Below are 27,503 nucleotides of genomic sequence, written 5' to 3'. Positions count from 1 at the left end.
ATGACTGTGCTTGGCAGATAATCCAGGTGCTCTAGGTCTTCTCTTTCACCTTCTCTGGGTGCCTTTGAGCTGCAGAGATCAATTTTAGTTTGTCAGTGTGTTCAGCCGCAATCCTGACACAGTAGTGGATCAAGAGCTGTTGTACTTTTTGCATGTCAAAAAGAACTGTTGTATTTTTTGCGTTTCAAAGTAATTTTCCTTCTCTGTAGGAACAAACCCAATTCCTTCCCAGGGCATTTTTGAGCTCCTCAGAGGGATCTAGAGACTCAGAATGGGAAGCCTAAGCTTAAGAAGTTTAGAGGCCCTTAACACTCAAGAGGTGTAGAGCAGGAGGAGGCCTCATTCCCATATGTCTGGAGACTCATTTGTTTCTTCCTTGCTCCTCTGACAGTTTCAGGCTGGCTTGGTTCCACAGAGCATTGCCAAGAAGCTTGGATGAAGAGGAAGATGCTTTGCTGTAATACTCTGCTGGCTTGAGCAGCAAAGAATTTATTGTGAATGGCTGTGGTGCAGCTTAGCTCTGAACAAGTCTCTGTGACATGTTGAGATACCTATTTCTGCTAATTCCGGGTTTGCTGACAGTGAAGCCTTGTTGAGGGGACAAATAATTCAGCCTGTTGCCCAGCCCCGTCAGGCGGACGCCGAAGGCTCTGCTGCCGGGGAGGATCTGGCGCTCCCTGTGCCCGTGGCAGCGTGCACTTCCCTGGCCGAGGGGAGGGGGCGGAGGTGTCACCGCTGCGGGGAGTCCTTCTGTGGAAATTCTGCCGACTTCACTCAAATTCTCTTTAGCTTCTGTAAAGTGTGGGCACTGTGCCAAGTTCTCCATCATAACCATGTTATTTTAGCAAAAGGGTCACGGGCTTTGCAGCGAATGTGGCTGCTGCTGGGTACGTTTCCTTTCCTTCCCCCTCCTCCTGCGTGTGCCTGGACGCTTGCTTTCAGGTCTGTTATTGCATGTGAGTGCCTAGTGGTGGTTTTCTTGGCCTAGAAGAGGTGACCTTAGGCCTGAGTGTGCCTGTTGTTTGATTCCCAGACTGCACAGCTCCTTCAGCCATGAGTGGTCCTGCATGGATTTAGGTTGCTGTTTGCTCTATTCATTTTCTGATTGGGTTTCTTTCCAGGTTTTGAAGGCTGTTCCATGGTTCCCACCATTTATCCCCTGGAGACCCTGCACAACTCCCTCTCTTTGCGACAGGTCAACGAGTTCCTGACGGCTGTGTGCAGAAGCTGCAGCGAATCACATGTCCAGTCTACTGCAGGTACTGGTGAGGTGGGCTTGTCTCTAGGTAAGCCAGAACAGAGTTGAGGCAAGGAGAACTTTTGGTCTTTTACATGATCGGGACAGATCAGCCTGACAGGACTGGCAGTAAGTGCAGTCTCTGAAGCCTGTTCCAGGGTGTTCTAGCCCAGGAGCGAGCTGTGGGATCCAGCTCAGAGCAGTCCTAGGCCACGTACTTGAGAGACAAGTAATTGGTCAGGTCTTTCTGTAGCTGATAAGTACAGTGACATGGATACAGACTCCAGCTTGGGAAATCTTAGCCTCAGGTTCCCAGGAACTGATGGTCACGCATAGCTCTGAACTTGCACTGTTCTTGAGCTCTTCCTGGAGTGCCTGCTCGTGGCTGCTGGGCTACGAGCCATTCCTTTATGTCTGTCTGGGTATTACTGATCGGTGTATTTTTTTTCTTGAAGCTTTATTTGATTCAATGATTGGCAGCCAGATACCAGGAGACCCCTTTATGTCCCAGCGAATCCTGTCATCGTCCTCTTTGCCATTGCGCCAGCGTTCGGATAAGCCCCCTTGGTGTGAGTGTGCTCCTTCTTATCGGGGTGAATGTGATAATGGGAGGGAAGAACAGGGTGCCACATGGTTGAAGTCAAGTATTTGTGCTCAGGGTTTCTGTGCTCTTCCCTTGAAGGATCAGAAACAAAAAGGGGAAATAGGTAAAGGGAAAGTAGTCATATGCCCTGAGAAAAACTTCCAAAGAAGGATGCACTCTGTAGTATTGTATATCCTGGGGACATCTGCTGTCGGATGGATGCTGTCTCTCCAGACATCCTCTGCCTTGAGCACTGGGACATGGAGGGCCTGAATGCATTTTGGTCTCAAGTTCTGTGATTCTCCACGACACAAGGCCAACTCAGCATTGGCGTGTGGAAATGCTGCCTTTTCCAAACAGCCGTGTACGTGCCTCGCCCAGAGCTCCCTACAGGATGGCCCATCATTTCCTCCTGCACTCATGGGCTTTTCTGCAGCTCCTGGGCCTCACTTGTCACAGCCTCTGCAAAGATGGCGACTGGTATTAGTCCCCTCTGCAGATCTGACCGGAACTTGAAGGGGGAAGGGTTGGCCAACGGTTGCACAGCAAGTGACTTGATAACACAAGTCAAGGTTGCTGCTGGAAGAGCTGTACCCTCCTTGTGCCAGGAGTACTGTGTGTGTGTGCAGGCACCAAGGTCAGTGAACTGATCTGACCGAAAACAGTTGTTTAATCCTCCCCCTTTATTGGATTAGATATAATCTAGATCTGTCCTCTAGTTTTGCTCATTGTACAATACAAGAATAAGCATTAGTGGAGAAGCAGTATTTCTTCTTCCAGTGATCACTAGCTCAGCGTTCAGGGACTGTGTGTGTCAGGAACCAAGAGGAGCAAAGTTGAAGCTGAGAGTGTTCCATCATAATGAGGGAATGAGAAAAACTGCTTTTCAGCTCAGAGCCCAACATCACACTTCACATTTTGCTCTGTAATGACAACAGAATCTGCTCTTGGCTGTCTGCCAGCGTAGCACTGTGTGACAAGATGTAGTTGTGGTGTTTGCGCTTGGCTTTTCATCAGCTGAGCTGCCAGAAACACACCAGGTTGCTTGGCATGTAGGCAACCCTCACCCATGGGTTGTACAACTGTGGGACTGTGACAGCCTGGGTCTGCCCAGGCTTTGGGCTGGGGAAATACCTGCTAAATGTTTAAGACTTTTCTTCCTCTTTGCAGATAGCAGTGGCCCCTCCAGTACTGTCTCCAGTGCAGGCCCATCCTCCCCAACCTCTGCGGACAACTGTGCTCGTTTCAGCTTCACTGAGAAATTTTCCATCAGTCCCCCTAAAAGTGAGGAGCAGCTGACTAGCCAGTCCCCGGAGGAAGAGGAGAGACGGGCTCTGGGCAGAGGGCTTGATGTGGAGGGGGGCATGTCTGGGTTGTCGGTCGTGGAGCCGAGTGCCCCTGAGGGCCTGACCTGGGATAAGGGCCCAGAGCCAGGCAGGGCTCTGGAGCTGGGCAAGAAGGAGCTGGTGGAGGAGGACTCTAACCCAGAGGAAAAGTGTGTGGTGGAGCTGGATGAAGAATCAGCAGGGGAAATGTTAGAACCAAGTAACAGAGGGAACCCAAAGTGTGGTGCAGGGTCTGATATAAGGCTGGCTGGGGAGGGAGTGGAGCCAGGGGAGGCGTGTATGGGGGGAGTGACCAGCCTGGATCAGTCAGGGCTGTCCAGGGAGATCCTGGCGCCCTGTGAAGAGGAGCTGCTGGGAGAGGGGTTGGACCCTGCACATACAGGCAAGGAGCTGCTGGGGGACAGTGCTCTGTCAGGCCAGCTTCCCTCTGGTCACCCGTGCCAGGTGCAGCCACTTTCCCCTGAGAAAAGTGCAGAGGAGCTGCAGCCGCTGTGTCAGGAGGATCAGCAGAATTAGTGGTTCACTGGACAGCACACTGCAAGCGCTTCTAGTCTGGAGGCAGCCCAGGCTCCTGCCCAGCACCTCATGCAGCTGGCTGTCCACAGCACAGAACGAGCCGTGTCCCGAGCCACAGGACTCTGGGCTGTGGGAGACTCTGCTGTGCTCCTCCACCCGCCAGCTCTTTGCCATCGCCAGGAGACAGTCCTCCATCTGCTTTGTGAATTGAACAGCAAATGCAGTCTTGGTGCTGGTGTGGCACCTCCATGGAGCAGGGACATGGGGCTGCATTGGTGTCCCAAGGGCTGTGTGCTCGCTGGGACAGCAGGGAGTGAGGATTGGTACAGCCAAGGCTTTTGGGGGGTAAGCCCAAAGGAGACAGATGCTCCCTTGAGATTTTCTGGCCCACAGCCTTCAGAAAAAGGTCTTCTGGGCCCAAAGCAATCAGATCCATCACAACCACCAACATCCTCTCTGTTCCTTCCTTCCTTTCTCAATTCCCACCACTGGACTTTGGTGCCAGAGAGGCCATGGCAGGAAGATAAGGAGAAGCAGAAAGCATTCTGGGTGAGTGTGGGAAGGAGAGCAACGAGGGGATTGGGTTCAAGACTGCCGCTTGCAAGAAAATGTCTGGTGTGGATGGGATGTTTTCCTGCTGGGCTGGGACAGGCAGGCAGGAGCCTGAGAGAGGTGGGCAGGGAGGACACACACGGGTTTTTTTCTAGTCCCCAAGGGTCAGGCAGGGTACAGCTCTGAAGTCTTGGTGACAGAAATTAAAAGAAACTGCTATTTGAACAAATCAGGATTATTAGAAACCAGTAAGGAGAAATCTTTATTATATATGAAATGAAAAGTATTTAATACATATTTATGTAAATGACTTGTGAGCACAAGCCTGAGGGCAAGATTGACACGGGTGTCCCTGCCACATCCTGAGTGCAGGCCAGGGCTGTGCCTCCTGCGCCTCCTGTATTTATGGACAAGTCTGTGTGTTTGTCTGTAGCTAGGATCTGTGTTTTTGTGAAGCTGTGCCCAAAGATCTCCACGCTGTGTTGTGATGATGTGTGTTCACAGTAAATCTATGCTGTGGGTCTGGCGTCTCTCTGTCTCTGATGCTGCCATGTGTGTGCTGGAGCGCAGGGCCTGCTCCCTCGCTGCCATCCTGGCCCAGGAGGTGGGGCTTTGCTCGAGAAGGCCAGACGCCTCCTTTTCCCTCCACAGCAGAACTGGTCATACTGGGGGCAGAGATCTTGGCTTCCCAGGGCCCAGGGTGGTTTGCAGAAGGACAAAGGCCCTGGGGCAGCGTGTTTTCCTCCTTTCACTTGGTCCCACCTTGTCAGTTCCAAGCACGTCCTGGGTACTGTGTCCTCTTCCTCGTGGTTGATAATCCCAAGATGCCAGTTTAGGTACTTAAGAAAGGTCATGCTCACTTGTGCTTGAAATACAACAGTAGTGCAGCTGCCTTGAATGCAGCACTATGCTCGGAGGAGGCCTGGCCCCTCTCCTGCGGGGCTGTGCCAGGCCCTTCTCCTGAGGCTGCACCGGTGCCTGGGACAAGGGCCTGAAGCCTCCGGCTTTCATGGGCAGCCCTGGGTTAAAGGCCTGGCGGAACAGGAGCCCTGGCCTGTGTCTGTCCCGCCATCCTGCCCGCAGCCTCTGGGGCCAGGCCTGCGTGGCGCCTGCCCCTGGCAGCCCCGCTGCCCCTGCGCCAGCCCCCTCTCCTGACGGGGTTTGTGTGCTGCTGCCTGGGGAGGCAGCACCCACCTCTGCCCCCCCAGCCTGGACGCAGTGGTCGCCGTGATGGATCTGGCACCATGTGGCACCAGCTGCGATGGCAGACACGGCTCCTCCGACCTGGCTGGCAGGTGCTCGCCCCCACGCAGCTCGTCGCTTCTAGGGCCCTGGAGCCTGCCGGTGCGAGGGCATTACTGCCTACAGCTGCCTGGCAGGGCTGCCTGTCTACTCCCACCCCTGGCTCTGGGTGCCAGGGAAGGCACCTTATAGCCAGGAACTCTCCCCCAGAGAAGGGGCTGGTGGCTGCAGCGTCCTTGGCAGGGGCAGCACCGGGGCCGTGGTTGCAGCCCAGGAGCTGCTGCTGCAGGATGCGCCACATCAGCCAAGGACAAAAGCGACTTCTCTTGCCAGGCTCCGACAGGCATGTTCTGCAAAAACAGACAGCCGAGTGCTGCAGTAGTTGAACTCCTGGGTAAGTTGCTGTCACTCACAAGGACCACTGTTACTTAAAACCTGCCCTGATCTTCAGCCCATTTCTCCACCTGAAGGGAGGGAGGTACTGGAACTGTACATCGCCCAGCTGGGGCCAAGGAGGGGGGGATGACCCCGGTGGGCTATGTGCCCCTGAGTGCATGTCCCTTCCCGGGGCCACAGGAGGCTTTAGCAGCCGGGAGTGAAAGTGTGGTGGTTATGGAAAACCTGGGGCTTGCCTGAGAGCACGGCCTGGGAGGCAGAAGCAGAGGGAAGGCGGGGTAGCTGTGTCTGTGTACCCCCTGCCTACAGTGTGGGCCCAATCAAAGAACAGTTTGAAACCGTTGGGTGTTCTTGTTCGCAATTAATGTGGCTTTATTATTATTAATGTGTTGGGCTCCTCTCTTGACAGCAGTTAGTTACAGAGTGTTTCACATGGAAATGGGCAAAAGGACAGAACTCAAGGAACTAAAGTCAAATAGAAACATGATGCTGAAGAAAAGAATCAGGGCTCTGGTCTTAAAACATTTAGCATAGAAGAAGCTAGGAGCACAACTCGCCATTTCAATACAGTTAAGACGTTCACTTTTTTAATTATTGGTTTAAAATAGTATTTTGTACCTATTACATACAGGAAGAATACGCGTTGTTGCCCACATGCAGAAACAAGCAAAAGCAGAGTTTAACTGTTTCTCTCTATAGTGTTGTATTACCTCTGGCTCTGGATGGGTTCTGCTGGCTCCTGCAGGCTAAGCAGGGTCAGACTCTTTAGAAATTAGCATTTTACAAGTCCTTTTCCCCGTAGTTTTTTAAGACGGGGGCAGGTGGGGTGGGGTGGAGGGAGAGGAAGAAGGATGAGGGGTGGAAGACAGAGAGGGAAGGAAAGCAGCTGAAGGCAGAACAGACTGCCACAAAAGACTTTAAAAAAAAAAAAAAAAAAAAGTGTGGAGCCTTGAGGACAGGGAAGCAAATGGGTGTAGGGTAAAGCTGTCCAGGCAGCGTAGCTGCGGCGCGCAGGAGCACAGCACGCAGAGGGCAGGTGCTTTATTGCAACACGTGCCCATGACCGCGCTCCTGCCTGGAGGATGCAGGCACCTTGCAAAGCCTCACTACTACTGCTGCTTAGTCAGAATTGCTTCAAGTTTAAAATGGAGAGAACATTCATGTGTGGGTCTATCTAAAGTTAGTGCATTAGCTTTTACACTTAGCCACGTTTAGGGATCCAGGGAGCCCCTCAACGAGGGTGACGTTTGTTCCTGTGGTGCCTGGCACCCCACGCCGCCTGGCAGCTGCTCCTCGGCGGGTGGGCCGGGATCTCCTGACGCGCTGGAGGCAAATCCCCCCGCAGCGCCCGGGAGGAGCTGGGACCTTGCTGCCTGCAACTGCTTGCCAGAACCAACGTTCATGGACGTTGACCCCATTGGGCTACAGAGAATAATGACATTATTCTTCTGGCAGACACGCTGTGATTCCATGGTTAAAATGAATACAGCACAGGGCAGGGATTTGCTAAATCCCTGAGTAAGCTCCCATGCTCCTAACAAGGGCTGCGTCGACAGGGCTGGCTGCTCCTAGGGGAGGGGCTGCTCGCCTCAGGCTTTGTCCTGCAGCTGCTGGGGTTTAGGCACAGCCTTGCAGGCTGCAAGCAGAGGCCCCTTTTGCTGCCAGCAAATTCTCTATGGTCTTTATATGTTGTTTAAATTGCAGCATCTAAGTATTTGTACTGAGAAACCTCTGAGCTGACACTAAGAGCACATGGTATCATGTTAACATGAATAAATTAAAATATTAAATCCACACAAAATGCAGCTTAACATCAGAAAATAAATATATAAATTAAATGCAAAATAAACCATTTCCCTAGAAACGCCATTTTAGTCCTAGGACTAGGTTTCCAAGCAGCGTTTTCTTTACATCAGCTGCCAGAAAACTAGCACTGGACAGAAGTGTCCCAGGCAAGCACACCATGGTCCTAGGATGCTTGTAATGGAGTCAGACCTCGGCTCAGGGCCAAGCACAGCGAGTGACACAGCAGATGGAAATACCTTTGAGCTGTATGTCACGCCTTGCAGCATTGCTTCCTATCTCCTCTCTCCTTCCCCAGAGCACACCCTACTGCCACTTCTTGTCTTACAGAAAGATAAAAGCGTCTTTGTGCTAAGACCCTCCTGCAACCCTCTCAGATGTGGCAAAGGCTGATGGGTGCTGCCGGCTCAGCGCACCCGAGCATGGACACTCCTGGAGCTGCTCACCTGGCGGGGCTGGGAGCCCCAGAGCTGGAGCGGGTCTGCACGCCAAGGAGGCGCCAGGTGACGCTTTGGGAGCTGTGATGTGCTCACACAGACAATGACACTTCTGCCAGGATGGCCGGAGAGCGAGGCCAGGGTGGCTGTGTTCAGACAGCACCTCCTCTGTGCCCGCACCAGAGTCTGCACGGCCAACTAAGAACAGCTACACTTACTAAACTACTTTCCCTGAGTGTTTTTGGAAGGGGGTTCTCTTTCCTCACACAACAGGCTCTATTCCCCTCATCCTGGACACTCAGGGGGACAACAAAAAGCTTGAACACAGGTAAGAGGCTCGGGCTGCTGGCATACCGGCAGCGAGGCTGCAGCTGGTGCCAGCCTCAGCGGCCAGGGCGAGCCCCTCGCCGTACGCCGTGCGGCTCCTCAGCTGCCTCGCTGCAAGCCTCGGGAAAGCCTTTGGTTTACAAGGACTGGGAGGTTTCTCATGTATCTTGGGCCAGCGGTGGCCAGGGTTGTTTCAGCCCTCCTGCTTTAGAGGGGCTGTAGTTGTGCGTTTGGAAACTCTTTTGTGTGACTGTTCAGGCAACAGCCCCTCTGCCTCTGGCTGTCACACTGCTGAGGTGCAGGAGTAAGCTGGCCACTCCATGTGTGCAAAGCTCAAGTCAGCAGGCTAGGAATGTGTTCTTTGTCACAAAGAACAACAGGCTGAACCCTCCCCTCCCATGGCCACCCCCAAACAGAGTGTCCTCTGTCCCAGCTCCTTCAGCGCAGTGAGCAGGTGTCGCAGGATGCCACAACCACACACTCGGACAGAAACCTGCAGAGCTGGCACACGGCGGTCCTGCCTCGTGGAGTACAGGTCCCCTTGCTCAGAACACCACCCGTATGTTCAGATGGGAGATGGAAGAATGGCCTTCACTCTCACGTTACAGTCAGAAGGTTTTGCCTTCCCTCACCTCCTAGGTGCATTTTCTTTGCAAATTAGCTTTTTTCTCTGCCCCCCCCGGCCCCCCCCCCCATGCACTGTCTACATGCAGCAGCAGCACTTCAGCCCTCACCAGAAAGATGAGGATCATGGTGCTACAAGTTAAATGGCAAGGCAGCCAGGAAGAGAGTAGAACAAGCTCTCACAGCAGCAAGGCAGCCAAGATAGTATACAGAAACTGTACAGGCAGCCAAATAAAGCAGGGAAAGTGAAAGTGCCCCTGGCCTGCAACTGCTCTTGCACAAACTCTTAGTCCAGAATATTACAGAGCCCTGCACTTCTTTCTCATGGCATCCAGTGCTGAGCTAGATGGATACCCGATTGCCTGACAAATGGGAACCATGTAGAGGACTAAACCAGAGAAGAACTGGACTGTGATTAGATGACGTCTCTGATGTTGCATCGGTGATTGGAGAGTCAATGGATGAACGCAAAGTGTGGGAGATTTAGAATTCGATCTTACAGGCTGGAAAAGATTCATCCTGCATCACAACAGTGCTGCTGCTTGCCAGTACCATGATGTTTAGCTCCTGCTGTTTCTCATGGGTCTGTTGGTACCATTCTCGTGTCACCTCAGTATCATGTGTTGGGATCAATGTCACCTGGGAAAAGAAAGCAGCAGGGATGATTGTCTGAGAACAACTGCAGTGACAAACAATGCCCACAGGAGCCGAGGCTAAAATTTCCCATTGATTTTGGAACACTGTACCCTTGGTACTTCTTGTTCTATTTAATGTCTTTCAGATGTCAGGTTCTCTAAGGCAGAGCGGGTGCTTTATTTTATGCAGTACCAGCACAATGGAGCTCTGAGCTCTTTCATCATTATGATGTAAATGGTGCAGTGCAGGGGAGAGCATCTCTCAGTGGAGCTCCAGAAACAGCCTTAGAAAGATCCCTCAGTGTAAAAAGGAACAATGCTGAGAGTGTCACTGTTAATGGCCTGATATTAGACTTTATGTGCCTACTGACCCAATGTGCAACTCGGGGACCTTGAAATCTGAGGCTGCTTCATCTGAAAGAATGTACACACTTTCTTGTACCTGTCTCCAGAGAGCACCCACCCAGGATGTCCTGCAAGCCTGACTAAGCAAGAACTATGCTTAAGAACACTCTGGTTTAAAAGCACTGATTAAAAGTTGCTGTCAGAAAGATCTTCTGCAAGGCAGGCTAGCAACAAATGCCACTGCGTATGGGACACTGTGATGAAAATTCAGACTGTGACGGTGCTTGTTTTTGCTTAAGGACAGGCTTGTCCTGCTGCAGATAAGGATGAGTGTATGCTCTCTAAATGCCTCAGGAGGATGTGGAAAGGAGGACGTACCTGCTGCCACTCACACCATTTTGCAGGTGTCCTCCTCCTCATGGGTACAGACAGTTACTCTTCTAGGACTGCAGAGCAGGACATGGCCAGTACTATTTGCTTCCTCTTAGTGTGCTCCTCTGGGTATGTTTGTGACGCACACCTCCCCAGCACTTGTGACACACAAGGAGCATCATAAACACTCTGTGGCATTTCCATGACCTACCTGCAGGTTCTCCCCCCACTGAGCCTTCCCCTCCAGGAGCGCATCCAGCACTGCACGGCTTGGCTCTCCGTTGGCTGCATCGTTCCCACTCACAACGTAATACGACGCTCGAACCCGCTTGAAGAACTCCGGATCCGTGTTCTTTCCGCTGCAATGGTTGGGGATGTATGCCAAATCCACGTAGACAGGTGGACCCATGGGCACAGGCAAACTGCTCTTAGGACTATTGGAAGCTTTGGAAAAAAGGAAACAGAGGCTGTCAATTCCTCTGGAAAGGATGAACACTCAACACTGAAGGCCTTCAATTCCAGAAAGGTTTTCTCCTGCAGCTGCATCAACAAAGTTAAGGTTTATCCAGGCTCTGCTGCTCAGAGGTGACCTGGGTGCATTTCTGGGCCAGCGCTGTCACAGCTCTTGGGAGAGAAAGGGAGTTCTGCTGTTCTTTGGGGAAGGAGTGCAAGGCTTTAGGCTCAGAAGTCTTTCCTGGGGAAGGGAATCAAAAATCTCCATTACTAGCTTTTGCAGAGTTGTTGTTCCAAGCAATATTTAGTTGTAATTTCTGTTCTCTAATAACCTACATCTGTTATAGAAACCTCTTCTGATGGCCTTTATATGCTGTCCTAGGGTATTACAGTAGTCCTTCTGGAAGCTCCATCCTGGCTTTCTTCCATCCCTGTGAACTGCTGCATTGCAAGGTCTCTCTGTTGCTCTTTCCTATCAACCTTTTGTACCTCTTTTCTTCATTTGCTGCTGCTTACATTTAGATGATGGTCAAAGAAGAGTTGTTATACTCAGCTATATATATATATATATGCATATACACATACACAACCCACAGAAGGACTGTCCCTTCTCCCTCCTGCTCTCTCTGGAATCACAGAGGTCTCTATCCCCTTTTTCCTTCCATATCCTACAGAGGCGTCTATTCTCTTTCTCGTTCCATATCCTATCTCTGGGTAGTCTCTCCTGTGAGCAAAAAGCCACTAACTATGGCATGGCAAACTCCTGGTGCTGCTTAGCTGCTACACAAACATGAAATCCCCACCTGTCTCAGCCAGTCTTATGCCTAATCCTCAAATCCCCAAATTTGAGTTAGGCAACTCACAGCACTGCTCCATGCACACCTTTGTCTCAACCCTCCCTTCAGCCACGCATACCCAGGCACTGTCTCGCCAGTCCTTTCTGTGCAGCGCCTGAGACACAACCCTTCTGTACAGGCCGTCGGGCACAGGCTCCCTCGTGCCATACCCGCTCTGCTCGTCAGCCGTGCAGCTGCTGTGTCTGTGCCTGGCACTACAGGGTGATGATGCAGTACTGTGCCACCCAATACTGGTATCATCCTGCAGCACACCAGCAGAGCACTGGTCCCTGTGTGAATGTTTAGCAAGAGGTCATGGGCTGTACAGACTCTTGAGGCTGAGTCCCTCTTTCACACATTTATTTAGGAAAAAAAGACATTAGTTTCCATCAGTCAGATTGCCTGTTCAGTGTTGTGGTACTCAGATGTGGGAGCTTCTCCCACCCCATCTCTGGTTACCATTTCGGAGGGATGGCCATACCTGCCACGGCGGTGTCCTGTTCTTTCAAGTGACAGCTTTATCTCAGTCCAACCCAACGTACTCACCCCACTCACAGGCTGAGAGGGTGCCACATTTTTAGAGCACACATGTATTTTGTCCTTCAACTGCTGGCATGTGGCAGCACCCACCTCTAAATACCTACTGCTCCTCTGCAGATGTAGCCCCTGGGTGACACTGAATCTTCGCTTATAAAGTTCTGAATCGAGTCTCTCTTCAGAGGTGGCTGCATTCAGCTCTACAGAGGTTGAGAGTTTTCCTCAAGGCTTTAACTTTTTTAAGTGATTTGTGTGATAACCCCTCTACCTTATTCCTGCTTCTAACTTTTCATGCCTGACTGGACAGTCCTATTCTCTGTTCTCCTGCATTTAACCCAGTGCTTCTCTCTGTGTGAGACCTAAAGAGAAAAATGCATGCTTAAGGAAGAATTTCTTACCGGGGTTTGTTTTGATGCCATTAACAAGGCTCTTGCCAGGGTTGCTGTGACTACTCCGGGATAACTCATCCTCTGTGTGAGGAGGCTGCACCAGTGCACTACGTGGTTTGGGCTTCTCTCCTCCATCTCTTTCTTTTTTGCCAGTGACTGATTTTGGAGATTTGTCTGATGGCTGTTTCACAGGAGTGGGTGATCGCTTCCCTTTCACATCTAATTTCCGTGAAGGTGAGGAAGATTTGGGTTTGCTTAAAGGCTTCCTCACACCTTTGTTCTTTTCTTTTATGTCTTTCTTGGAAATTTTATCAGTTCTGCTCATGCTTTGCTCATTTACCAACATATCGGGGTCTACCATGCAGACATCAGGGTGAGGAGGATGGGGATGGGGATCTACCATTGGAACAGGCTGAGGATCATGGCTGGACCTAGAACTGGCATGATGAGCATTCCCAACAGCTTTGTCCACTGGGAGGAAATCGGCATCTTCATCCGAGTCCATGTTGGCATCTGCTGTGATGGACGGACATTCTTCTGTCTCAGGCGGAACATCTGAGTCTGACTGGGATGTTCCAGAATCACTCACTGATGTTGGAGGGGTTTCCTCCACTGTGGCACTTTGCATGGGACTACTACCAGTGCGGGGTGGTCTTCCCTGCACAGAGGGATGACCGTCCTCCTGGGAAAGGTCACTGTCTTCAGAGAGCTCATGAGGGCTCGGGTTGATGAATGAGGGAGACAGCTCTCCCTTCCGGTGCTTGAATTCACATGAGGAAAATTTCTGTCCACAATCAAAACTGCCTCCTGAACGTGGCTCCATCTCATGGGAAGCATCTCCATGGTCCTCTGGTTTTCCACCCCTCTGCACACCTGGGAAAAAGGGCTGGAAACTGTGTTCAGGGGACATCAGAGAGGAAGGACGGCTCTGCCTCTCTGTGTCCTCTTTGCCTGTGCATGGAGAAAAACTGCTGTCAGAATCAGGATACGTTTTTTCATCTTTTGCCTCTGCTGCATGGTATGTACTTTGGAAAGCTTGCAGACTGGTGCTCACCTCTGTTGGACCATTGGCTGTGGTTTCATCTTCATGTTGATGATGCGGAAATGATGTCAGCACATCAGGGAGAGATGTCAGCGCCATCAGCTGTTCTGCAAATGCTGCCTTCTGCTCTGGACTGCTCACACAGGGTTGCCGTTGTTTCTCTACAGAAAATGGTGTGGGCTGTGAACTCTGGCACTCCTTTCCACATGGTGAAATGCTGTCACCCACACCACTTGTGAATGGAGAGCTGTGTTCTTCAGCAAACACAAAGTCTTTGGTTCCAGCTGTCTGTGTTTTCACAGCACTATCTGGAATCTGTGGGGACACATCCCAAAGACTCCTCGTACCTGGTTCTGCTCCTGCACCCGTGCACGTGGAAAGCATGTGGGAGTAGAAACCTTCTGCTGTAGTTGGTATCACAGGAGTGGTAGCTTCCGATGAAGGTTCCTCTGACAGGCTGGAAGAGTCATCCTTCAGCTGCTGTTGGGGCACAGACTCTCTTTCCACAGCTCTGGAGAACAACTTATCTTCTTCATATGGACTCAGTGGTGAGAATTTAGTAAAAGATGAGTCGAGGCTGCTGATTTTCTCAGAAACCTCCAAGTACTCATCTTTCTTCCCCTGGTCTGAGAGCAAAGCACAAGGCGCCCTTAAAGAAAGAGAGATGTCCCGTAAATGGCTTGCTGAGGTTTGCTCATGTCTGAACATGCTGGGTGTTTCACTCTTTCCTAGCAGGGAGCATTCAAATCCAGAAGAGCTATCCACCACCCTGCCCTCCACTGTTGGGCCCTTTGCATAGGCCTCGTTCTGTTTCTCAGAAGCAGATTTCAAGTATATGGCTTGTTCTTGGCACTCTGAGACTGCCGCCGCACTTGGGTAATCTGTTACACAGAAATGTGACTCCTTTGTGGATCTTTCAGCAACCTCTCTCCTTTGTGAAGAATCTTGTCTCAAATGGCACATTTCTGAAGCCTGCTCATCTCTGCCTATGTCTGTCAGGTCACTGTAACCAGGCACGTATGTCCCTACCACCGCGGCTGGTGCAGTTTTCCTACTTCCATATTCCTCTTTCCACCCTGGGTCAGAGGGTGAAGAGGCAGTGGAGCTGGGTGAAATGGACTCCTGACGCTTGCTTTGCAGAAGGGGTTCTGCCACGTGGAAGCTGTCCATTGCTGAGATGTGTGCATAGACTGTGCCTGCAGCTTCAGCAGGGCTGTGCAGTTTAGACTCCTTTTCAGATTTCTCCTTAGCGCCTTTTTCTAACTCTGAGTCACTCATGCTTTCTTCCCCTCGGCCTGCTTTTTTATAGTATGTATCTTTGGGATTTGGGCTTTCAGATTTCAGGGACAGAGATGCTTGCTCCTGACAAGACAAAATGATGTTCTCGTCTGGACAAGCAGCATCAATATAGGCAGCTGATTTTTCTTGATAAAACGTGTCAGTCATGTCTGTGGGAGAGGCAAATGCTGTGCTCGTGGATGACGGGTGCAGTTCAGAGTCCAGGTCTTCTGGCAAAGCAGAAGACACCTTTAGTTCTTCCTGTCCTTCAGGTAGCCTAGGCTTATCTGTCTCAGACAAGGGCAAGTATCTTTCATGGATGTCTGTATAGTCAAAGGCTGAATCTGCTTTATCTCTAGGGGACACTGGAGATGACAACTCCTTCTCAGCAGAGGTATAAAGGCAGGACTCTTCTTCCTTTGCAGAGACATGAAAACTGTGACCTTTTTGAGAGATGAATGCTGTTGCTGGCACCTTGTCAGTGTGACCTGGGCTGTCTGCACCCTTGGCTGTGAAGGGGGAGGGCCCCGCTCCAGACACAATTATCTTCTCATAGATGTCAGCATACTTGAAACTTCTTTCATCAGGGTAGGGAGTGGGTTCTCTTTCTTCTTGCTCTTGTCTTGCAGAACTGTCATCACTTCTGGGTCTGCACACCCCTTCCTCATAGGAATAAGGCTCAGGGGAGCTCCGGGAGTAGGTGTCTGGAGGATACGCCACTTGGCTGGCAGAACCCACAGCAGCACCGCTTTTCTGACAAAGGCCTTGTCCTAGAGGGGAGTGTGCACGCTGCCCTGACACTGCAGCACTTTCTTCTGGGGATGCTGCTATATATTCATATTCTGCTGGTCTTGCAGATTGCAACAGAGTAGATGCTGCTGCCATCTGCTCTTTTCTTCCTGTAGAGCCATTCAGACCCTCCATGGATTTCCAGTCATCCTCTTGCTTTCTATCCAACTTGTATTTACAGTCTATTTCCTGATACAAACCACTGATGTCTGATTTCTTCTCTGTGTCCTTCGATGGGACTTCCTCCTGTAAAGGTGTCTGGAACTGATCTAACTTGTAAGGCCTCTCTGTTTCTGGTGGTGTGTCAATCTGTTTTTCCATAGTGGTAGCCATTAGAGACAGGGGAGATGCTGTCAGTGCTTGGTCTAGTGACTTTGCATAGATATCTAGGACAGCCTTCTCCTCATCATCTAAGTACGAGTAATCTTGTTTAGATGTCAACAACAACTCTTGCCTTTCTTTGCTTCCAGTTAATGCTTTGGCCTGATTTTCCTCACCAGAGTGATATTGAGAAGACAGAGGAGAACCTTCCATCTTTATTCTTTCTGGGAAAGTGATGTCAGCAGGAAGTATTTCCACTTTCTTTATTTCTGATGTAGGTTTGGTGCTCTTCTGTGTGTCTTCTTTGTAATCACATGATTCCATCTTTAAACATTTTGCTTCTGCTTGCAGTAGCACAGGTTTGTCTTCAGTGTGATGGAGATCCTCATCTTCCTCATCAGGTAACTGCTTTCCTCTTCCCTCCTGAAGATACCCATACGCAGAGCCCCAGGCTTCACTTTCTGCTCTTCTCCAGGTGTGACTGCCAGGCACTGCAGGAGACAGGATCTTCTCCTCTCCCATTTTAGGAAGGGATTTTGTTTCATGTTCCGGTACCTCATCCAAGAATGTGCTCTCTCTCTCTTTATCATATCTCTGCCGCCTTCCCTGAACAGGGATCTCCTCCACCTCTTCTGGAAACCACACTTTCTTCTCATAACTTAAATCTTTCATGTAAAAGTCTTCCATTTCTGGAGATTTTTCTTCCTGAGCTTCCTTGAACCTGCAAGATTTTACACCTTCAGCAGAAATGTGTGAAGATGTTCTATCCTCAGTTGGGCTAGATTCTGTAAAATGTAAGCCCTTTTCATCTGGAGATACCTCATGAGAGTCCAAGCCTGCAGTTCTTCCCCTAAATGGGCCCTTTTCTGCTGCAGAAAATAAACTGCTGTCATCTGGAGACGTTTCTTCACTTGAAGTATCTCTGGGTGACGTGTCTTTAACTGAGCTACTTTCTGGGCAAGATTTTGACACTTCTTTCATGAGTTCTTTGGCAGAAATTGTCAGTGATTTTCCATATGTAGCTGAGCTCTGCTCTGTGAAATCCATGGATTTCACAGCTTCTGAAGGGAATTTGTCAGTAAAGTCAGACATAGCTTTTTCTTTTGCAGGGATCTCTTCTGTAAAACTAAGAGATTTGATGTCTTCTGGAGAAACTCCTTTAACAAAAAGGTCTGAAGAGATTTCCTTGCTGGGACTCTCAGTGAGAGAAATGGATTTTGTCTCTTCTGGAGAAATGTCTTTAATGGAAACATGAGATTTTTCTTCTTCTGAGGTGTCTCCTGTGAAATACTGCAGTTTTCCTTCTTCACCCATCATTCCCTTATCAGAAATATCTGAGGATTTTTCTTTACCAACACTTCCTTCTGTAAAAGAAAGTGATTTGATGTCATCTGGTGAAAACTGTGAAGATTTCTCACTTTCAGATTTGCTTTGGCTTGTGAACTGTGGAGGATCCACATTTCCTAGAGATGCTTCTGTAGTAGAGAATGGCTCAAAGGACAAGTGTTTTGAAAATCCCATTAAACTTTCTGTCATGGTTTTAGTTCCTTGCTCTTTTTCTGGCTCCAGAAACACATCTGTGCTGGGATGGGGTAGCACAGGATGTTCCTCCTCCTCCTCCCCTATCACCACTGTGTCCTGCTTGTGGTAGGACAGCCAGGGCAGCTCCTCCTTCCCCACCGGTTCCTCCTGCACCTCCTCCCCAGGAGACACTGCAACACCACTGCCCAAGTCCAGCTTGTGCTGTACAGGTCCAGGCACTTCTTTTTCATGTCTGTATTTAGCTGCAGATACCTCATCTTCTCTGAGAGGTTCGCCCTTGAGTCCCTTCACCAAAACAGAAGTTTGGCCTTCCAAATTCTTGGCAGCAGCATCTGTTTGTTTTTCAAATAGATCTGAATCTACTGTTTCTAGTTTTTCCTCCACTGGAGACTGGTGGAAAGGTGTGTGTCCTGCACTAGTGGGGCCAGATGGGGTGGGAGAGGCCATTTTGACTGTACTATCATCAGGACTCATGCATCGTTCTTCAGCCTCTGCAGAGTCAACCTGGGAAAACGGTGTTTCTTCTGTGGATAACAGCAGACCAGACGTTTGCATTACTTCTGTGGGAACACTGATTAACACATTATCAGGACATCCTTGGTGAGCAAACATGGGGGCACTGTAATGCCCTCTGAGTTTCTCAGGCATTTCAATATTTGGAGTCCCATCTTCTTCTTCCTCTTCATCTTCTGCCTCTTCATGAAGATCCTTTTTTTGAGCTTCCAGTTTTCTCTCTCCTTCTGCTAATGCATGGAAATCTTCAGGGGGGGGAGATTTAAAACATTTGTCTTCCTCCAAGGACGATGTGGGAGAGATTGTGCCAGCAGAGGGAACATAGTCGAGACCTTGGGTTGCTTCAGTCCGAGAAGAGGGCATGCTGTTTACTGTGTCTAGAAGTAAAGAGCTTTTCCCAGTCTCTTCTGTTTGTGGTGCTGTTATAGATGCAACAGATTGGTCTTCTGCTACTGAAGTGGCAAAAGATGAAAGCTTATCACATTCTGTAATGGAAGTAGCAGAGGATATATGTTCCTCCTCAGCTAGAGGTGCTGCCACAATGTTTGTAGGATATGCCAGGATTTCAGACTCCTGGCCACCATAGCCCTTGGCTGAAAGGTCAGCAGTAGGCATGGCCTGTATTCCATGTATTGCTTCAAAAGAGCCTGGGTGGTCAGGAACAGAAATGTCATAGGAATTGACATCATACTTCAAGTGTGGGATCCTCTCTTCCTGTTCATCATGTATTTCTTCATCAGAAATGGTCTGCTCTGTTTCTGAGTAGCCTGGGATAGTTTCATCCTGGATATAAGAAACATGTTCTGCTGTTGCTCCTGGTGGGACTGGCAGACTGCTCAGATATGACTCTTCCTTTGTTATGTCCTTTCCAAGTAACTTGTTTTTCTCACCCATGTCACTAATAAATTCTTTTTCCTTTTCTGCAGTGGTAAATACTTTGTTCTCCCTCTCATCCTGATTCAGCTCATAGAAGTCTCTATCCTTTTCCACCTTTTCCTCTGCCTTCATGTGCTGTTCCTCCTTTTCTTCCAGTTCTGCCTTTTCTATCACATCTTCTCTCTTTTCCTTCTCACCCTCTTCATGTGCTTCTGTCCCCTCAATGTATTTTTCACAAGTCTTTGTTTCCGCTTCCCTCTGTTTTCTGTCCAAAGAGATTTTCTCCTCTTCCTCCTTTTCTTCCTCTCTGAATGCTGATGACCGAACACCCTTTGTTAAGAGGTCTGTCTGTGATGGTACCTGTTCTTTGTCTGGAAACAGTTGAACTTCCTTGTCCTGCTCAGCTTTTCCCTCACAGTACCTCATGTCACGATTTTCATCTATTGTTCTTCTTTCATCCTCTATTTTTTCAGCTTGACCTGCTCTCGGTTCCAGCTGATGGACAGCCTTTTCCTCTGCTGGTAATTCTTTTCCCGTATCGGTAGTAGTTATTCCCTGATCAGGAATGTTTGTTTTCAAAACCAGATCCACTTCAAGGCTACTCTGAGCAATCAGGTCAGCAGAATCTTTTATCTCAGTTTCAGGTAGTCTCATAATCTCATCGCTAACCTCAATATCAGACATTTGCAAGGCCCCTTTCTCCTCATGCTTCAGTTCCTCAAAGTCCTTTGTAAGATCTTCTGGTGAGGACAGGATTAACCTCTGTTCAGCTATGGAAGTCTCTCCTGGCTCCACCTGCACAGGTACCTTCTCCATTGGCGACATCTTCAGGTCAGCAGACACTTCTTTTTCAGGTTTGACTTTCATTTTCTCAGTTTTGAGTCTGCCTGGAACTTTTGCCTTGTATAATGTTTTTCTTACTTCTGGGGTAAATGGTTTTAAGTCTGGTTTAGAAAGCTTTTTGGGCTCTGGTTTGGTTTCTTTCTTTTTATCCTCTTTCTTTGAATCTTTTTTTTCCTCTTTCTTTCCATCATCTTTTTTTAAGTCCTTTTTCTCCTTCTTAATCTCTTTCTTTTCTTTGTCTTTCTTCTCCTCCAGTTTGGATACTTTCTCTTTGAGATGCTTTTTTCCAACCTTGTCTTTTGCCAATTTTCTCTTCTCAGCTTTGAGAGCATCACTTGTTTCTGTCTTTATCTTTTCATGTTTAACGGGTTTCTCAGGAATTTTCTCTGAGTGTTCTTTAACCTTTTTCTCAGTTTTAGCATCCTTTATGACTTCTGGTTTTACCTCTTTAATCCCCTCCTCAACTGCCTCTTCTTTCTTAGCTTGCTTTGTCACAGATGGCTTGGGGGAAGATTTAAGACTCTCTTTACTGTCAGTTCTTTGTTTAATTTTGGTCTGCTTCAGCACAGGTGGAGGTATTCCAGAAGTGATATCTTTCTGAGTAGCCACTGGGTACCTCAGAAAATCCAAGTGCTTGAGTTTCTCAAGACCTTCCAATATCTTATTCTGAGGAGCATTTCCAGGAAACAAAACCCTCACAATTTTCTCTGTTGGGCTAGCTGGAAGCCACACTACTAGGGCTGTGATGGATGTGAGATAGGGAACAGAAATTTCACCTTCCTTCCCACTTGCGAGAATTATGCCAGTCTTTGCTTTACTATTACCAGCCCATTTCTGCATCAGAAACTGCATTTCTTTACTGTCCTTGACAGGATTCAGTATATACATGTCCAGCTTACCCACTCCCATTTTGTGGAAAAGCGTGATAGGTTCAATGGTGCTGCTCACCACCCTGTAGAGTGGCTCCGATTTAATGCCTAGTCTGTTGAGATACTGCAGTGTCAGGCAAGCTTCTTCAATGCTCCTCTTTACTTTCATGGATGACTCAGGCATCTTCAGTTTTTCAGGTACATTAAAAAAAACCACACCTAGCTCAGGAGAAATTAGGTTCTTCATCCAGTCGCTGTAGTTGGTAGAGCCCTGGGATTGTTCCTCTTCTTGCTCAGCAACTTTCCTCTGCAGCAGCCCATTGATGCCAGGCAGGTTGTCTGCACCGATGTGGGTGAGCAGGATTGAGTCAATCCTGTCCAGGTGCCTTACCAGCTTCCAGAAGCAAGATTTCCTGTCAGAACCACCATCCACAAGGATGTTAAATCCATTGACAGCAAAGAGAGCAGAATCACCTCTTCCCCCAGGGAATATGTAGCAGCAGGGTTTAGAAAGCTTCAAAAAGCCCCCTGAGGTGGGTGGCTCCAGGAGATCAAATGGAGATGGCACATCAACTGTCTCAGAGACATACTCTGCAAACTCAGATATCCCATCCATTTCTGGCAGAACTGGATCAGGATTCAGTTTCAGATTAATAATTTCCTGAAATCGAGGATGCCCAAGGTTGCTCCAGTCTCCTTCTCCCAAGCACGACACAGTAAGGGAGGCCTTGATATCTGATTCAGTGTTGCTAAGAATCTGGGTGACCTAATGAGACAAGCACAGACAAATAAAGGTCAAGTAGAGCTCTGAGACCAATTCAGCACTTTAAAAAAAATAGCCAGTTAATGCAGAAATACTGAAAACACTGTGAGCACTTTACAGACAGGAAACACTGGGGACAGATTGAACAGTCCAAAAGCTGGTTGCAAAGTGATGCTGGGGGCCATGTTCTGCTCACTTTGGAAACTCCTAATGTTGATTGCTGTTATGCTTTCTGACTATCAGGAGTGCAAGGTGACAAGACCTCAGGAATGAAAATGAAAGCAGGAACCACCTTGTTCTCTTTCCTTACTTCCTCCTATTTAATCTGGAATATCAGTCCCTGGCTCAGGCTCCAAAGTAGCAGTTTCTTTTTGATCCCTGCATTCTAACAGAAAACCTGCTTTAAGAAAGTGCCTGCCCCACTGCAGAGCCAGTCTGGGAGGTTATTTCAAGCTGAGCACTTACAGGTGGAATCACCCATGCCTGCCACCTTGGAAAACTTAAGCCAGGGACTAAATGCAAGATGCCTGAGACTGCAGGATGAATTATTTATGGTATGCTATTTTTTGCTGGATTTCAAGCCCATCCCTCTGCAGATCTGCCACCTGAAGGAGCTGCACAGGCTGCACTGATCTATCGTGCACTCTATGAGCAGGAGGGGACAGGCTGGCTTACTGCTCACGCTCACCTCCGGGTCTGACAGTATTTCAGCAAACTTCTGGTAAGTGAAAGTCCCCGTCTGCAGGATCAAGTCTCCTTCCTGGTCCGAGCTCTGACCACAGAAGATCACTAGTTTGTGGGCTGATGAATCACACACGAGTGAGCGAACCTGTTACCATGAAACAGAATGTTGCAGTCAAAAAGTTGTGTTCCTCACCAGCACCCAGAAACACAATCACACAGACAGGTGGTACTTACACATTCACAAATAGTCAAAACATACGTTTTCTACATAGAAGAGAGTAGGTCATTGAAGAGGGAAGCCACTGCTACTGCCTGCCTGACACGGCTCCTTTCACATCATAATTCACACTGAGAAAGTAGGCCAGCGCTAAGAGATGTTTGGCATTACACTGCCATGCAAGAGGTCGGTACATTTAGAGTCTCATCAAACTAGAATGCTCAAGGTTCAGAAGCCCTCCACCTTATTTGCTAAGAAACCCTACAGGCTCCTGAGAAATCCTTAAAATGGGGCAATTCTAAGGCACTAACTCTCAGGAGGAAGCAACTGAATCCTAAAGGGCTAGCACACAAGAAACCATACACTCTCGTGTGTTCCTTTGTCCAGCAGTAAATTTTGCCACAGAATACTGGTTGCTGTATGTATCTTGTTGGCAAGACCAGAACACCTTGCAGCAGACTGGCAGTATGTTCCAACTCTCCAAGGGCACAAAGCATGATGATCATGACCTTCATGTCAAGCAAGGGCAGGAAAGCTGATGTGGAGTAAACCTGCTGGCACCTGGTCCTTACCTCAGACACGATGCTGTCCACATTGGGATTTACCAGGATCACTGTCTCCAGGGTATCACTCCGGTGATGGAGGGTTCGCTGGCCTGGGGAGAGGCAAGGGATTAGACAGGATGAGAGAAGCTGATGAGACCGTATGTGCCTACTGATGTTTTAGCCTCAAAAAGTCCACTTCAGCACGGGCTTGATTGCAAGGCTTCAACTTGCATTCTAGATGCAATTTAATACCTGGGTCTCATAGAACAAAGCAAACTCAGTAACAAAGAAAAAAATCCTAGTTCTGGATCAGCACAATTTGCAACTCAATTCCAACATGTTCCAAAGCCCACAGTGCCAGGCACAGCAAGCTGCCCGCTTGCGCCTGACAGCTGTGCCCCATAAACATGGCACAGACCAATTATCCCCTCCAGACAGAAGTATCTTGCCTCATCGCGGCTACCATGGAGAAGTATCTGGATGTTGTCTAAACCTGACTCACTATGGGGCTTTGCAAGCCAGCTGGTGCGTGCCAACTCACCCTTCATTAGAGTGGTACAGCACTAATAATGAATATCTCATCGTTAAGTTTCTTCTCTTATGAAGTGTTTTTCCTTAATCCAAACGTGCACTCCTAAACTGCTGCTATGGGAACCACCTAGATGCTAAGAACGCTTGTCCTCCTGTCTCCATCCTGTGAGAGTCACAAACAGCACTCTGCTCTCTCTCTATTTAGGCGAAAAAGAAAGAGCCAAAGAAGAGAAAGCAAGAGCCTGGTAGTGCAGAAATGCAGTTTGTGCACTCACCTTGGCATGGGCCTTATGTGCATATTTGGCAAAATACTGACATAAAGCCTGGGCCTTATTAATTTTTTAGAAAGAACAGTGGTGAGTGCCTGCCATCCTGAAAGACAGGGCTAGAGCCACTTTTGTGTACTCACATCGGTTCTGGGAAGCAGGATGATGTACAGCCCCTTCCTGCAGCATCTCCCTTGACACTGCAGGCAGCATGTAATTTCTTGGATTCTGGTCTTTGCAGATACCTACCTTGGGACATTACATCCACCCTGCAAGCCAGGCACTGAGATCTTGACTCTTGGAATATATAATTTACAGGGTTTTAATCTTTCATAGGCTTTAAGCCCTCATATAGACTGGAGGGCCATAGAATTTCACCAAAAATGGACATCTATTCCTAATTTTTGTCTTCCAGACAACTGCTGCTCTCTGACAATGCTGCTCTTTCCACCCTCCCTATTGCACAACCTCCCATCAGTTCTCTTACTAGGCAGATCTCAACCCTTCCAAAACAGCTTGATCAAACTGGTATTTCAAAGAAAGACACCAGAAGGACACAAAAAGAAAAAAGTCAGAGAAAAGTAAATATTCAGTATAGCTTTAATCAACTCAGTTTATTGGGATGTTTTTCCCTGGATGCCAGCAATCAAGTATAAACCAGATAGATATGCCCAGAAGGCAACTTTCAGCCCAAAATGAGAGCGGCTCTAAGCTCTCAACAGAACTATTTATACTCTGCATCCCTAGCTGCTTTCTGAATGTGTGTTCTTTCAGTTTGTCTAAAAACAGTCTGTCCAGACTAAAACAAAACTGTCACTGTGCAAAGGAAATGCCTGCATTGAGATAAGTGGCATTTCTCCCACTTGATGTGGGATGTTTGGTGTAAGTTTGGGAGAGGCTGGGAACCAAGAAGGAATGGTACAATTGAGCTCGTGGGGAGCAGTGTGGGAGGGTGGCCGGTGCTGCAGGTGAGGAGGGCCCAGGAAGGGTTCTGGGACACGCACGGCAGCTCAAAGCAGCAAAGACCCACTTGTCCTTGAGGTAATGGTAATGGCGCTGCTGGTACCTCGGTGTTGCTGTGATCCCAGCAGCAAACACAAGGAGTACGTCGATTCCTCACCCCACACTGGGACCTCCACTCACATGCTGCTCAGAGCATCCACAACAAAAGCGATCTGCTCCCATTTTTTCAACAGTACCTTTGGGACAAAGCGAAACCCACAGCACTCCCCAGGCTTCAGCTTCTGCCACCTTGCTGCCTACATGTCTCAGACAGGCTTTGCTGGCAGCTGACCACGTCACTGGGGAACACAAACAGCTGGGCGTACAGAACCACCGCCAGCAGCCTCTGCCTCATGCCACATGGAAGGAGGGCCCAGTGGGGTCACTGGTGCCCAGCGTCCCTCCCAGCACCGGGAGCCAGGCGCCGCAGAGGCAATGCCAGCAGGAGGCTGCGGGCTGGGCAGCGCTCGGTGGACAATGCCAGCTGCACAGGGAAAGAGGCCTGTCTGCAGGACTAACAGGCGTGAAAACACTGCTGCCCTTTGCCATTTCTGTGGTTCAAGCCCAAGCAGCTGAGCCGTCACTGCTGAGACTGGTAAACAAAGCATGGCTGGTTAGCATTCTGCTCGCATCCCCTCACCCCCCGATGGGCTCCCCCCTTCGTGCCTGAAAGAAAGAGAAGGGTTCACGCTGTGGGGCCCGCAGCTGCTGGCAGATGGGAGGTAGGAATCGTGAAGTATTGAGTCTTGTGAAGGGCTGTGAAGATGATTAAGGGACTGAAGCGTTTTCCTGAGGCGAGGCTGCGCACACTAAGACTGTTCAGGCTGGAAAAGAGAGGGCTTGGGGTGGGGGAGGGATCTTATCAATATGTATAAATACCTGATGGGAGGGAATGCAGAGGAGGAAGTCAGATTCTTCTCAGTAGTGCCCCATGACTAAATAAGAGGCAAGAGACGCAAATTAAGACACTTGCAATCCCATCTGAACACAAGTAACCACTTTTTTTTTTTTTTTTTTTTTTTCTGTGAGGGTGGTCAAACACTGGGACAGGTTGTACAAAGAGGTTGTGGAGTATCCATCCTCAGAGACAGTCAAAACCCAACCAGACACAGCCCTGGGAAACCTGCTCGAGTTGACCCTTCGTGAGCAGGTGGGATTGGAGTAGACAGTCTCAAGAGGACCCTTCCAACCTACGATTCCGTGATTCTGTGACTCTGTGAAGCAGTGCAGCCTTCCAGAGCTTTGCTTCTGACGCACTGTTGGGCAGATTCCCTTTCTTCAGCTGCAGCAGTTGGTTCTCAGAAGGATGCAGGAGCACAGCCAGCCAGGCAGGCCACTTCCAGAAACACTGAATCACTGCACACACAGAGCATGCCAAACCCCAGAACTGTTCTTCAATTTAATGCAGAGATAAAGCAGAACAGCACACAAACTCTATGCTGAGCTGCAAACTGTGAGTGAGAGGGCAACACAGTGACCTGACCCGGCCTGCGAACTCACCATGGGGAGTGCCCCAGCCCTGCTCACAGCCGGCTGCTGGCCGCTGCCCCCCGGCTTAGTCACAGAGCACCCCTGTATGGGACAGCACAAATGCTGGGCTCTGCCCAGCTGGGGGAACACCCTCCATCCCAAATCCTCTTTGATTGCTCCCTCCTTCCAGGCCTGCAGAAGCAGCTGCACAGACAAAGGATTTAAATACACAGACTGGGGCGTCCTTCTTACTAACAAAAAGTACATGCAACAGAAATGAGTAGCGGTGCAACGGAGATCACAGACACAGTGACTGACAGCGCGCTGTTCAGGGCATTGCCAGGTATTTGTCCTTACTAGAGCCCCTTCCCAGTGAAATGCATGCCTGGAAATACCCCTGCAAATCCCTTAATTACATTTACCTGTACAAGGAAATCCTTCTCAGGCTCCTGAAGACTGGTGTCTTCAACTTGCCCAGAACAAACATCTGCACAGAGCTCTCTCACCATGGATCCGTAGGTGCAGTCTGAACACATATCCCTGACCCTGCTCAGCACTCTCAAACTATGCTCACAAGCTGCTACATGAAATGAAATCTCCTCTCCCCCAGTAACCGTGGGAGTAAACTGCATTAGCACTGAATTTCTCATTTCATATGAATCTTCACTTTGTGCATTCAGGACATTCTGATTACTGTAGTCAGCACAAGGCCTGTGCACTTCCAGAGAATGTTTCTATCCATCATGTCCCCACCCAGGCAGAAAGCCACAGTCTTTACCATCATTTCCTTAAGTGAAGAGTTTCTCTAGTCCCTCATAACCACTGTCACCTATCCCTGTCACTCTTCTAGTTCTGCCACGGCCATCAGGATGAGTAAAAGCAAAAGTATACGAGAAGGAACACAGAAGATTCACAGGGTAGCATTATGGTACTGCCTGTATTATCCTCCATCTTATTTTTTTTATGCATCATAACATAACCTGACACTAGCTTTTGCACCAAATAAAGATCTTCAGTTAGAGATACACAGTGACACCCAAATTTCAACCTGCCACAACACTATTAATTGAGCTCTCATAGGGAGTCTGGAAGGTTTAATTTTTCTAGTGCTTGATTCTGTGTTTTTTGACAATGAATTTAATGGAACATCATGATGACTGTCAATTTAGTTGCAGGAGTTCCTCACAGTTTTTTCTAGATATAAGTAACTGAGTCATCTACAAATTTAGCCACCTCCGTGTTCATTCCAACCACTTTCCTCGTCATTACTGTATTGATCGGCTTTATATTTAGTAGGAAACCATGAAGCCCTCGTATTTTGC

General features: G+C 48.9%; 2 protein-coding genes across 6 annotated transcripts in view; one reads left to right on the top strand and one right to left on the bottom strand.

Annotated features, from left to right (window-relative positions):
* PPIP5K1 (diphosphoinositol pentakisphosphate kinase 1) overlaps window positions 1-4,176 on the top strand; it is a 48,397-nt gene extending 44,221 nt beyond the window's left edge. For all 4 annotated transcript variants that reach the window (XM_026855642.1, XM_026855644.1, XM_026855643.1 and 1 more), the window contains 3 exons: window positions 1,122-1,259; window positions 1,693-1,806; window positions 2,991-4,176. In XM_026855642.1, the coding sequence (XP_026711443.1) occupies window positions 1,122-1,259; window positions 1,693-1,806; window positions 2,991-3,682 (944 nt within the window). In that variant the 3' untranslated portion in view covers window positions 3,683-4,176. The remainder of the gene's footprint in view (window positions 1-1,121; window positions 1,260-1,692; window positions 1,807-2,990) is intronic.
* A 2,044-nt stretch (window positions 4,177-6,220) lies between these two features.
* MAP1A (microtubule associated protein 1A) overlaps window positions 6,221-27,503 on the bottom strand; it is a 58,154-nt gene continuing 36,871 nt past the window's right edge. For both annotated transcript variants that reach the window (XM_026855638.1, XM_026855639.1), the window contains 5 exons: window positions 22,940-23,022; window positions 22,155-22,295; window positions 12,640-21,469; window positions 10,627-10,859; window positions 6,221-9,702 (listed from right to left, as the gene is read on the bottom strand). In XM_026855638.1, the coding sequence (XP_026711439.1) occupies window positions 9,547-9,702; window positions 10,627-10,859; window positions 12,640-21,319 (9,069 nt within the window). In that variant the 5' untranslated portion in view covers window positions 21,320-21,469; window positions 22,155-22,295; window positions 22,940-23,022 and the 3' untranslated portion in view covers window positions 6,221-9,546. The remainder of the gene's footprint in view (window positions 9,703-10,626; window positions 10,860-12,639; window positions 21,470-22,154; window positions 22,296-22,939; window positions 23,023-27,503) is intronic.

The sequence above is a fragment of the Athene cunicularia genome, assembly GCF_003259725.1.
Source record: "Athene cunicularia isolate RWA chromosome 10 unlocalized genomic scaffold, athCun1 chr10_part1, whole genome shotgun sequence".
NCBI lineage: Eukaryota > Metazoa > Chordata > Aves > Strigiformes > Strigidae > Athene > Athene cunicularia.
The sequence above is the reverse complement of the archived record's forward strand: the minus strand, read 5'-3'. Positions and strand labels throughout refer to the sequence as shown.